Source organism: Doryrhamphus excisus, linkage group LG14 (genome assembly GCF_037039965.1).
Source record: "Doryrhamphus excisus strain RoL-2023G ecotype Guam linkage group LG14, RoL_Dexc_Guam_v1.1, whole genome shotgun sequence".
NCBI lineage: Eukaryota > Metazoa > Chordata > Actinopteri > Syngnathiformes > Syngnathidae > Doryrhamphus > Doryrhamphus excisus.
In genome coordinates, this window is record NC_136370.1 from 7,174,988 (window position 1) to 7,186,817 (window position 11,830).

Here is an 11,830-nt window from a genome sequence, read left to right on the forward strand (position 1 = left end):
CCCCCCCCCCATACACCCAGTTTCCATCCATCCAGCTGCCCATCATTCATTCTCCACCCATCCACTTTCTCCCTAACGGTGTCATCACCTCCCCGTTTCTTCTGTCGTCCACGCCATCCCCCTCTCTAGTCTTGTTTCTCTAGCTTTTCTTTTTTTATGTTCTTTTCTGAGCTTCATTTGCATCCAGGAGGAGCTAAAAAGGAGTCCCTGGAGACACCCAGATAAGAGTCATGGGAGAGACCCTCCAGGCTGCGTGCCTTTTCCACGCACACGCGACACGTGCCGTCGCCCCCTCCCTCTCTACTCCAAACACACACACACACACACACACAGACACACACACTTACTGTCACCGTGAGTCCTCAACCAACCTCTGCGTGTAAAAGTATAAACACCATCACTAAAACTTACCTAAAGCGTAAAAAATACACAGTGGAAAATCAACGTGAACCAGGAAGTACGTGTGACACGTGCCAAGAACATGCTTATCGTCTTAAAGGGGCACCCCCCTTTAAAAAACGCCACATTTGACTATCCTCTATTAATTCAATCAGTTTAAAGTAAGTGATTTTTACAATAACTTGAGTTTAAACATTATTAGCATACCTCAGTGTCGTGATTTGTTGTCTAAAATGTAAAAAATGTAAAATCTAAAACTCTGTCAACCCGGAAATACGGTGGCCTCTCAGGGTCAAACTGCTCAATTTTTTTTTTAAAGAATATAAGATATATTTTTAAACGTGCATCATATATGTTTTTGGAACGACTGTAACGTATATTAAAATATTTTGGACCAATATATTTAAAAATAATTTTTTTTTACAAATGCTTTTTAATACGTGACTACGTATTACCTTGTGCATTGGGCCACATAACCTGGTGTGCGTTTACAATACAGGGAAACAATATTATGACCGCACATATTGGCAAAAAGTACCAAATAAGACACTTCATTCCACCCAACTATCCGGCCACTATTTTTTAGCAGTAATTGCAAATGGGGTTATTGTATTTGCTTTTAGTGTAAGATTTAGTGTAACTGCAGCTGTAATCTAATCATACACAATGGCTACTAAAGATGCTAAAGGGTTGTTTGAGAGGTTCCCTGGTACAGATCGCCCTCTGGTGGCCACACCGTTAACTGCAATGGTTCGAATGAAATAAAATGGCGGCTATTAGTATTCGTCTGGCCTAGCTGCAAACAATGCAGCAATGCCAGAAAATAGCCAGTTATATATTTTGTCATCTGCATGTAGAGTCCATAAATTCCAAAAATCCATAAATTAGTATTAAAAAACACATCTAGAGCTAGCCACCTGAGCAAATGCAAATGAATTGTATTTTATGTTCTTGTGGAAAAACCCAAGAGACGAGCCTTTGTGGAGCATCTTTATTATGCCACAAGTAAAAGCCAGTAGTTCTGAAAGAGGACTTTGCATGTTTTTTTTGCTGTTTAAACTTCCCAAAATGACATTCTGGAAAAGAAACCTCAATAGTATTATAAACTAATTTGGCTTGAGCAGTCAGAAATGTGGGAAAATGGGCCCACATTAGGGCCAAGTTAGTTGATTAGAGAAGACATGGAGGGTTAAAAGTGGTGGAAATGATGGCAAAGAGGTGGCTGAAATATTAACGTTAAGACACATTCTTCATTTAAGGGTGGGAGGTTTACAAATTTGTGTGGAAGTGAAACAAGGGGAATGCACACCAGTTCTGCTTAATATACCACATTTATTTGGAACTTTTGAACCGATTAATAGAAAGAGCGGGGGGCAAGGCCACTCGCATCACTGTCGTTAGAAAAGGTCGAAAGAAAAAAAACAAAATGAAAGCAGCCCATTGCAACAATGAATAATTAACGTGTCCAAGGTAAAGGAACAAGATGGGGGAAAACGAACTCCAATGAAGACTAGTTAGACGGGCCCCATAAAAATGATACCGACAGCAAGGCTCAACTTAATTCTGCTTTCTTACTCTTGAACCCATTTCTCTTTTTTGCTTCTTCTTACTCTTCCTGAGATCCTCCGCATGTGCCCACACGAACCATCCAACACATGCAAAACCAAAATAGAGGGCTCGTCTAGATAGAGAGAGCGAGAGAAGACAAAAAACAAACAAAAAACATGGCTGATATTTAAGAACATGGTTCTGGAAAATGTGTCTTTTAATAAAGAGCCGCTGTGTCCAGGTTGTCCTCAGAAGGCATGGTGCACAGAGACAATGGGAGCGACGGCCCATTTCTGACATCAGAACACCGTTAACATGAACATCTATGTGAGCGTTTGTGTGACAATTATTACAGACTTGCTCTTTGATTAAAAAAAAAAAAAAACAGACCAGGATGATCCTTTTGCTTAAAAAATGAGGGGGAAGCATACGCAGTGGAATAGGGTGGGGCAAAAAAAAAGCTCACCTAAGGATGCTATGCATTAAGTTGTAGTCCTAGGAATAATTGTTTCTTTTTTTATTACTACAAGTTCGAAGTCTTCAAAGTCAAAAGAAATCAAGGAAGTCTTCATTTGTGTTTTTTTTCTCTTCTCTTGTCCTTGGTTAATTCTTCACCCCATTTTTGAATTTCTTAGATGCAGATGTATTGATGCAAATGCATTGGGGAGAGGGGGGAGTAAGGAGAGGGAGGTGGGGGGCCTTTGCAGTCTTTTGACAAAAGCACCAACTGTTACTTGATTCGTCCTTGGCGGTCCTACAAGGCAAAGGAAAGTACAACATTAAAATATTATTTATACAATCAAGAAAGAATCTTTTACCCAACATGATATAAAGTGGAGAAATTGTAAGCCACCCTTTCCTAGTGTGATGATTTTTTGTCAGCACAAAAACGACTAAAACTACCAACATACGGTATATGCTGGGATGGATGGCGTATTTGTCAGTCTACAAGAAAACTGTAGCTTCATCAATTTGGTTGTGTTTTAAATGTATTGCATCTGTACATACAGTCATGGAAAAACTGTTTCTTGTTATTGTTTCTTCATTTGAATGCCTGACATACCAAATGGCACATTTTATTGGACAAGTATGACAAAAGTAGTTCATAGGGGTTCAATTTAACAGCCAATTCCCCTGCATACCCTGCAACTTCCACTGTTTTCTCAGTTGTAGCCAAAACCACTGAAGTTCTCACAACAGCAATGGCATTGTATTGTCAAAAAACATACCACATTATAATTTTTGTCACCAATATATTTACCCAAGCAAAAGTGTTGCACAACACATCCTGTTTACTTGTGTATTTTAACAAAATAAGGCTAACAAAACAAATTCATTGCTATGAGGGAAAAGGGAGAAATGGCATTGGACGCCAGCCAATTTTGGTCACTGTACACTTTTTTTGGGGTAAAAAATCCGGTCTGCAGTGCAACTGTCAAAATGTGAAAAATAAAATACTAAAAAGGCACGCATATTATTTAGTAGTCTGTACAGCCATTTTCTAAACATTCATTGTTATTGGTGTCTATCTCATGTGCAGTTAATGCAAGTTTGTATTGTTTCATGGGTATTGCTTTTTTTTTCAACAAAATAAAATTGAAACGTTGAGTGTGTGTACTGTCAGTTACTTAATACCAAAATCATTGTCTGCCAGAATCAGCTTTTTTAGGCTTTTTAAAGATGGGCTGGAAAATTTTAATCTGTACACCCTGAGAAAATTCGTAGTATGTCTTCAATACAATGACAAGGCTGTCGCACAAACAGTAATCTAACAGTCTAAAAAAAAAGGGAGGGGGGGGCAGAATCCAGGTGAATACTGCCATCCTTTTATTTTGAAGCTTATTATGCACACAACAGGAAGTCACTGTGCATGTCTGAATGCTCATAAACAGACCCATTTTGTCATAGAAATGGGCCTTTTAGGTCATTTGATCATCATAATCATCATGAGCAGGAGTAGAGGCTTCAGCAAAAACAACACTGTGGACCAGGACTTGAGGGGGTCATAAACAGGCGCGACTTGAATAAAAGGGAAAAAAAACACAACCTCCCATTCGAAACGTGTCTTAGTTAATGAAACAAACCATGTTATGTTGATTACAGTTGTTAAAATGAGGGGTAAAATAAAGTGTGCACAGTTAAGAGTTGAATGACTGACAATTTACGCCGTCCTCACACTGCCTACAGTGCAGCTCCAATCCTGAACCAGCCTTGATTGCCACCAAGTGCCAATCTCATTGGCTCCGGTAGACACATCGGCGAGCCGCACTCCGGCTGCGGACACCCACAGCTCGACTAGAGAGTGCTCTGGTGTTTGTTAGACCACAAACAGATGATTTCTGTTGTGCTATATGGCCACTGTAGGCAGGGTTGCCCCGCATGGACCTAATGTGAGCCTACAACTGGAATTTCAATCTTGCGGAATGCTTCCGGCGGTCACACCGGATTCAGTGTGAGCCCAGGGTTAGGGCAAAATCCTTAGCAGCATGGCATTGAAATGTGTACAGTGAACTTCACTGACATGAGAATGGTGTATATTACCTGCAGCCTGTAATGACTCCTGTTGCTGGGATATGGCTCGCTGCCTTGGACCTCCACCTGCCACAAACAAACACCGAGTGAAAACTGAGGACATTACAACAGCACAACGCTCCGCACAAGTTGATTTTGCAGTCATCTCTGGAGCAGGTTTACATTTTACCAATTGTACAATACGAATCCTAGTTGTCAGATTATAGCTATTATATTATTAATTTTAGCTATCAAAACACACCATATAAAACTTTCCATCTGCCAGCCATTTGTTTAAACATCAAACGGCATATGATAATGCCACATCAGTTATGATGGATTGCACTAAGTGGCTGCAACCAGCAGAGCAGAGGTATAAGTTGACTGAAGTAGTTCGTTATAAAAGAGCGCCGCCCGTTATTGGAAGTAGACACACATCAATGCCACGACAACTCTTGTGGGCAGCATTATTCTAAAAAAAATATATCAAAATAATGAAATTGAAATACCTACTCGGTCACAAGACTCTGAAACACTCTCCCACTACAAAGCCGTTGCAACTTTAAACTCCTGTTCAAAACTGCTTACACCTCTCCTGACCTTGGTTTAGTTTGCCTTTCCCCTTTGTATTACCATTTTTATCCCTGCATTATTTTTAATGTACTGTATGCGTACTGTTTTGTGGCTATTTGTGCATGTAAAGGTGACCATGGGTGTGTCAAAGGCACCAACAAATAAAATTTCTTATTATTGTATTGATGGCATTAGATGTGCTTGCTCACCATTTTATTTCTAGGTTAGTGTATTTGGTCCAGGACACTTGTTCAGCATTCAACAAAGCAAAATCACAGCGCTTGTCTGGTTTGTGCTATCCTAGCAATCACTGAAAAGAAGCCTTTAAAGCATACACAACTTCATTTTGTGTAACTTCAGTGAGACTACTTTAGAAGAATACATTGAAGACCGGCAGAGTAACGTGTAATGTTATTGACGTTTACTCTCCATCATACCTCCAAAAGGCAGTGAGGCAGACTCATCAGGTGGCAGCACATAAAAGTGAAAGTGGAATTGAAATTGGGCATTTTGAGACACTCGACATTGGCTGCACACCCAGTCCTCGCTGCTGAAATGTGGCGCTCATCATGAAGGATAAAAATGGGATCTTTGAACATGTAAAAGGACCTGCTCCTATGGAATTAGCAGAAACAGTATAACCAGCATAGTGGTCTCCTTCCCATTTAGTCTGTCTCTCACTCCTTGTAACACCCCCCACCCCCCAGTGTGCAAGACAACCACTGGGATAAAGTACGGCTTCATTTAATGTATTTTGCTGTCATCCATGTGTTCTGTGTACAGTGGGAGTGATTTAGCTGTAAGATCTGACCAATATGTGACGTACAAATGTAACCTGAGGACTAACTGTAAGTTTAAGAATACACCAGTAAAAAGGAATACAGAATGTTCCTTAGACCCATTGGTGAGCAGAAAAATGGGCAGCTTTTTTAAGGCTCCATTATCAACTTTGTGAAGTGCAGTGTGAGGCCATTCTGCTTTTTATTCACAGCCTGTTACCATTTCAAGCGAAGGTAATACACAAGAGTAATAACATTACAGGTGAAAAGACATGGCGGGGAGGTAGTCATTTGGAATATTGGGGGGTTACCGCAAGTGTTTGTCGGGACCTAAGCGGTTTCGTCAAACATGTGCTGGTATTTAAAAATGTAGAAAAACAACTACTCAGCAGAGCACCCAATTGATTCAGACATATGGTTCCATTTGTTGATAGCGGGTGTAGGATCATATACAAAACAGGTTGTGCATAGGGTTTTCTCCAAGTCACTGCTTCTCAATTAAGGGCATAAAGCAGGGGTGTCAAACTCATGCCACGGAGGGCTGAGACACAAAAGGTTTTCTTTCCAGCTGGTCACTAAAACAGGTGATTTTCATGATTAACCCTACTTTGGTTTGAGGGAAGGAGCTGTCATTTAAATCACCTGCTGGAGAAACTGGTTGGAAAGAAAAGGGCCAAGTAATGTCTTGGCCCTCCATGGCATGAGTTTGACACCCCTGGCTTAAAGTAAAAAAAAAAATCCTGAGTCTGAACTTTTTTCCCCGCAAAAAAACGAACAAAAAAAGTTTTATATATATATTATCCACTGAACATTTTTTTGCACAGATCCACAAGCGGTTGAGCAATTGTGAAAGATAAATCATGTTCAGCGATGAAAGACTAAACATGTTTCTACAAACCACATACACGAACAGTCTAAACCAAAAAGTACTAAAATATCATTGTGAACATGAACACCACCACACTTAACCCCCCACTAACTTAAATATACCACCCAAAAGTGCATACAATTCTACACAAGTTCCCAAGCCTGCCTTACTTAACCGTGTAGAGCCAATCTGAACGTTACACTGTCAACAGCCTTAACGTTAGCGGGCTAAAGGCAACAGAGAATGCCCAACTGCGGAAGTAAATATCAACTAAATGCAGAGCAACAGAATCATCTCCCGGTCAAATTCCGCTATTACTGATAGTTGAAAACTACAAGCATATGAAACCCATTTGAGGTGAAAGGTAGTACGTTTACACAGCAAAATACGGATGCAACCAAGTTCAGCCTCGTCCTCGTCTCACGAAGAAACACAGCTTTATAATATGTTTTAATTGTTCCCGAATACAAACATTTCAAATGTATTTGTTTGAATTAATTATTCATAAAAAATTATTTGTGCCGTTCCGAATACCATATTCAGGTTCGGCTCCACCCCTATAGCATACATTAGCTTCTTGGAGCACAGCATAATCATAGGATTGGACAGTAGCGATTTGGAGGGGAAGGGCTTGGCAAAAGCTGCATTCAGAGCCCTAACGCATGGCTACAATGACTTTTGCGTTTGTCTGCGTCCCGCAGATTCTTTTTTTTTCATTGATTATATTGCAACGCCAGAGATCCGGCACAGTGGCAGAATACTTTGAGCCCTGTCGATTATTTTCTGTCATGCCCTGCCCCAAGGAACAGAAATGTTTTTGCACACCTCACTGACAGTTACCCGCCCCACTATTTGAGAAGCACTGCTCTAAGCTATTAGAAGTGCTAGGGATCAATGATATAAACTAATAATAATACATTTTATTTAAAGTAGCGGTGGTCTGTTCCCGGGTAAATGCAGAGTGACTTGTACACATTCCTTGTTGACTATAATAGACAAATCACTTTTCCTCTCAGATGAGGATCTGATCTAACATTACCTTTTTCACACACTCCTCCTCCTCCTGCCGCTTCTCGTAGTGAGAAAAGTCGTCAAAGATGGAGGTGGTGTGTTTATATCCAGCGATGATCTTCAGCACCTGCCGGGCCTTGTCCAGAGGCACCTCCTGTGTGTCCCGAGAGTTGGTCACTGGCTTATTTTCGTTGTTCTCCAGTCGGATGTGTCTCAGCTGACTGTTGGGAACGTCTTTTACAAAGATCCAGCGCACGTCAAAACGCCCCTTCCACTTGTCCTGCGACCACACGCCTGCTGATGTGTTGTAGTCCACGGGCGAGCGCATCTCCGCCACACCACAGAAGTGTCCGCTTCCGTTAACGCTGAACAGGAGGTAGAGTGGCCCCTTGGCGCACAGCGAGCGGTAGGCGCCGTCCAGCCTCTTGTTGCCATGCTCCGTGCTGCACCAAATGTTGTACTTGATGGAGCGGTGGATATCGTCCTCTGAGTAGCTCTTGATGATGAACACCCGGCCCTGCTTGGGGTTCCAGTCAAAGTCCTTGGGATTGTAGTTGTTGACCATCCGCAACTTCTCTAAGACTGGGTGAGGCTCGGAGGGGACTCCAGGAACCATGCCCACCCCAGAGGAGGAGGGCGGTGACTGACCTGTACCAGTCCCACCTGCATCCCCGAATCCATTCGCCCGGTTCCGTGGAGGCACCCAACGAGTGGGTTGAGGAGCCTGCTGCTGCTGACTTGGGGGTGGTGGGGGGCCCTGGGAAAGAGGCTGCTGGGGCATTTGAGCTATACCAGGCTGCCCACCAGGTGGGACTTGATGCTGCCCCAGCTGGGAAACGGGGGCTACCAGCTGTCCGTTGCTAAGGGGCATCTGCGGGTTCCCTGCCGCCATAGCTCCAGGTTGGGGGGAAGCCTGATTGGGTGGTTGCCCATTGCTGGGAATTGGGGGTACCTGCTGTGGTGTGACAGCTTTGGGCACAGTACCCTTGTTGTCCCAAGTGCCAATGTCCATGTTGTGTTTAATGGGCGGAGGCGGCAAATTGGCCCCGACCATGCCCCCCTTGGTTTTCAGCTTGGGTTGAGGCTTGGCTGGCTTGCTGGCAATATCTGCCCAGGAGGCAGGCTTGGCGGGGGCAATCGAAACGGGGGGCATATTTGGGGGTCCTACAGATGACACGGGGCCGAGAGGACCCCCTCCAGGTAAGCCAGAACCAACCACCTTAGGAGCCATGTCCCCGTTACCACCAGGAGTGGCACCCCCAATCTTTAACCCGGCCATGCCCTGGTCCAGGCTGTTCATACCAGGAGCCTTGTTTAGGGGTTCATTGGCAGCAGGCGCAAAAGGGGACTGTCCATCAATCATGGCTCCTCCGAGTGAGCTGGGAGCGTAGGCGTAGCTGCTGCTGTAGCCAGAGCTCTGTGGCGTCCCTGACTGTCCCTGAGAGCTGCTATTTCCCCACGCCGAGAAGTCAATGCCGCTCGGGAAGAAGTTGAAGCCATGCTGGCCCAGGAAGGGGTTGTTCCCCAAAGGGCCTGGCTGGCCGAACATGGCATCCGGGAGGTAGTGGGGCTCTCCGTTGCTTAGCTGTCCATAGGAGGCCAGGTAAGGCATAGGAGGGTCCCCGCCTGTGGACCATGCTGCCTCGTTGAGGGAGTAGGAAAATCCTATGGAGGGGCTGTAGTAGCTGGGCATGTAGGAGTCCGACATGGCCGTATAGGCATTGCTCTGGATGGAGGAAATGTGTTTTAATCACATGAACACAAGGTCAAACATGTTCCCAGTTTTCTCAAACAGAGCATTGGGCCTTGAGAGCAAGGGAAGTAATAGCGTTTACCTGTCTGGCCTGAGTATTCAGATAAGGCTCGAACTCATCGTCATTCAAAGAATCCTTTTGGGTCACAGCTCCGTTTTGCACTGCAGAGGAAGAAAATTAATGTACAAAAACGCAAGTGGCCAAGCTCAGACTGATGGGCATTTACAGAAGAACACAGAATTAGCCCACATAGTTACAGTTTGTCATGCAATTAATCACACTGGAGGGTGCACTGCATGGCTATTCAACTGGTGGCCCATGGGCCAAATCCAACACAGTTCAGAACTCTGGGAGGATATCCTGGACTCATGTTATGCATATAATCTTATATTTTTCCCAGTAGGTTTTTAAAAACAGCAGCACGCTCCTGTCATATGGCATACAGCACATCAAGATTTACGTCAACATTTATCTTACCGTTTTCTGCTTTCCACACAATTGGTGGTAATTAATGAGAGATAGGGGGCTCTTATTGCAGCTGGAAGTAATCCATGCCATACAAGTCATTTTTATTGCAAATGTTGATTCAAAATCAGAGAAGGCATGAAAAAAGAAGGAGTGGAGGTGGGCCGAATGTCCACTAAACGAGCCGTATACACACAGTAAAGTGTGATTTCAAGCTGACCAATTACAGCCTTTATAGTCTACAAGCTTTTGTCTTTGGAGGTTTATTGAGACGACAAGTGCCATTTGTGGTAAAAATTTGAAATTATGACAGAGTCATGCATTGACACTTAAAATAAAAATCCTAGCGAGAGTGCGTGGCTTTCAAAAATTTTGATTAGCCAGGTGTATGCTGAGCATCAAATTATGTAAGACTGTATATTAAAGAGCATCGGGCAGTGTTGTTATATTAGATTCCATCCCAGTCGATACCATCATAGTTGGCATGCTGCAAGGATTATGAATACGAGAGAAAACCATAAATGCATATTACAGGTGAGTTTTGTTTATTGTTGCAAGGTTGGTAACCGAGAGTAAGGGCCATACAGAAGACGTGTCATTTGGGGTTAACCTAGCAACCACTAGCTAGCAGTGTATTTCATGAGCGCCAAGGCTGCCTCCTACATGACGAACTTTGCTAACGCTAGCCCAGCATACTACTTTGGCACCTGTAGCTAATGCTACAATAAATGTTTTATCACTTGTAATTTGGAGAGAATACAAAAAAGCAAAACATGACGTATGCTAGCTAAAGGAAAATGACTCATATGTGCATCATGTAGCCAACTTTTGCTAGCCGAGGAAGCCTCCGCTTCCCTCCACAACGTGTAGTCAGCAGTCAATAGGTTCACTCAAGCACCATGCATCTTAAATGCGTTAAGAAATACTATTTAATAACATTGTAAGCTCCTAGGTGTTTGTGCAGTAATTCAGGCAGGTATTTTCCCACACACGCGAGGTGTTTTCAAAGCTTCGCGCACGTTGTAGAGCTTTCAAGTGGGGTTGGTGCCTCGCTTACCTTTATTTCCTTGGCCTTTCGGTCTCTGGATTGGGTCCAGGTGATTCATGAAGGTTTGATTTATGAGAAGAGAGGAAGGGGAAAAATAGATGAAGAGATGGTAGCTGTTGGAGCAGTCAGTTCCCTTTAGCAGGTGGTCAGGGCCTACTTGCACTACTTAGCCACAGCCGCTGCTCTTGTGCGCTATGCTAACCCTCGCTAGCCGCCGCCGCGCGATGCTCTGACAAATATGGCCTCTCGGTAAATGTTCACAAAATACCTCTCTTTACCTGTTCGAGAAGGCTGCTTGCTGACATGTCTTTCCCCCGGCAGACTGCGTAAAGCTATTTACAGCTAAATGAAACGCGGCAGGATGGTAAATTGGTGTAGCGAGTGGAGGATTTCAGTCAAGCGCCCCTATCTGCCTACAGAGCCTGGTTGTCTACACAATGGCGGGCTGCACTCTGCTTGACAGACTTCTCAACATGGCTGGGCGGCCTCGTCAGCCCTCCATCACATTTATTAACAACGAATTAGCGCCCCCCAGCGGTGCGGCGGAATTGGCAAATGAGCACTATACTGTATGCAAGTAGCCCTCACAAAAAGCAATGCTTTTTGTCACATTTGGTGTTAATAAAATACTATGTTTATTTTGCTTACATTGAAATTTATTATAATAATTTTGGTTGCATGTTGTTATTTACTCAAGCCCTGTTATATTATTACACTCCCCTTGTATTTGACCTCATACAATAAATACATATATTAGTGATGGAAAGTTTCCTTTAAAATCAGAAAATATTCAAAGAATTACTGTATGAAAAAACTCCACTAAAAACATTCATTTGAACATTCTTTCACATTCTTGGTTCCACACATGCATTTC

The 11,830-nt window shown here is 43.3% G+C and overlaps 1 protein-coding gene across 1 annotated transcript; it reads right to left on the reverse strand.

The window, feature by feature from the left end:
- Positions 1 to 1,711: 1,711 nt before the first annotated feature.
- Positions 1,712 to 11,451, reverse strand: ythdf2 (YTH N6-methyladenosine RNA binding protein F2). Its single transcript, XM_058091126.2, has 6 exons — positions 11,235 to 11,451; positions 10,966 to 10,990; positions 9,525 to 9,604; positions 7,718 to 9,415; positions 4,489 to 4,545; positions 1,712 to 2,701 (listed from the first exon to the last, which is right to left on the reverse strand). The coding sequence occupies exons 1-6, from the start codon at positions 11,259 to 11,261 to the stop codon at positions 2,678 to 2,680; spliced, it is 1,911 nt and encodes a 636-aa protein (XP_057947109.2). The 5' UTR covers positions 11,262 to 11,451; the 3' UTR covers positions 1,712 to 2,677.
- Between the last annotated feature and the right edge of the window lie 379 nt (positions 11,452 to 11,830).

Bases quoted from the DNA above. Each gene is read 5' to 3' on its own strand.
- ythdf2 (XM_058091126.2), bottom strand. From the start codon at position 11,261: ATGTCAGCAAGCAGCCTTCTCGAACAG. The intron at 9,416-9,524 runs GTAAACGCTATT...TCCTCCATCCAG, and splicing joins TGAATACTCAGGCCAGACAG to AGCAATGCCTATACGGCCAT. The intron at 4,546-7,717 runs GTAATGTTAGAT...TGTTTGTGGCAG, and splicing joins AGGAGGAGTGTGTGAAAAAG to GTGGAGGTCCAAGGCAGCGA.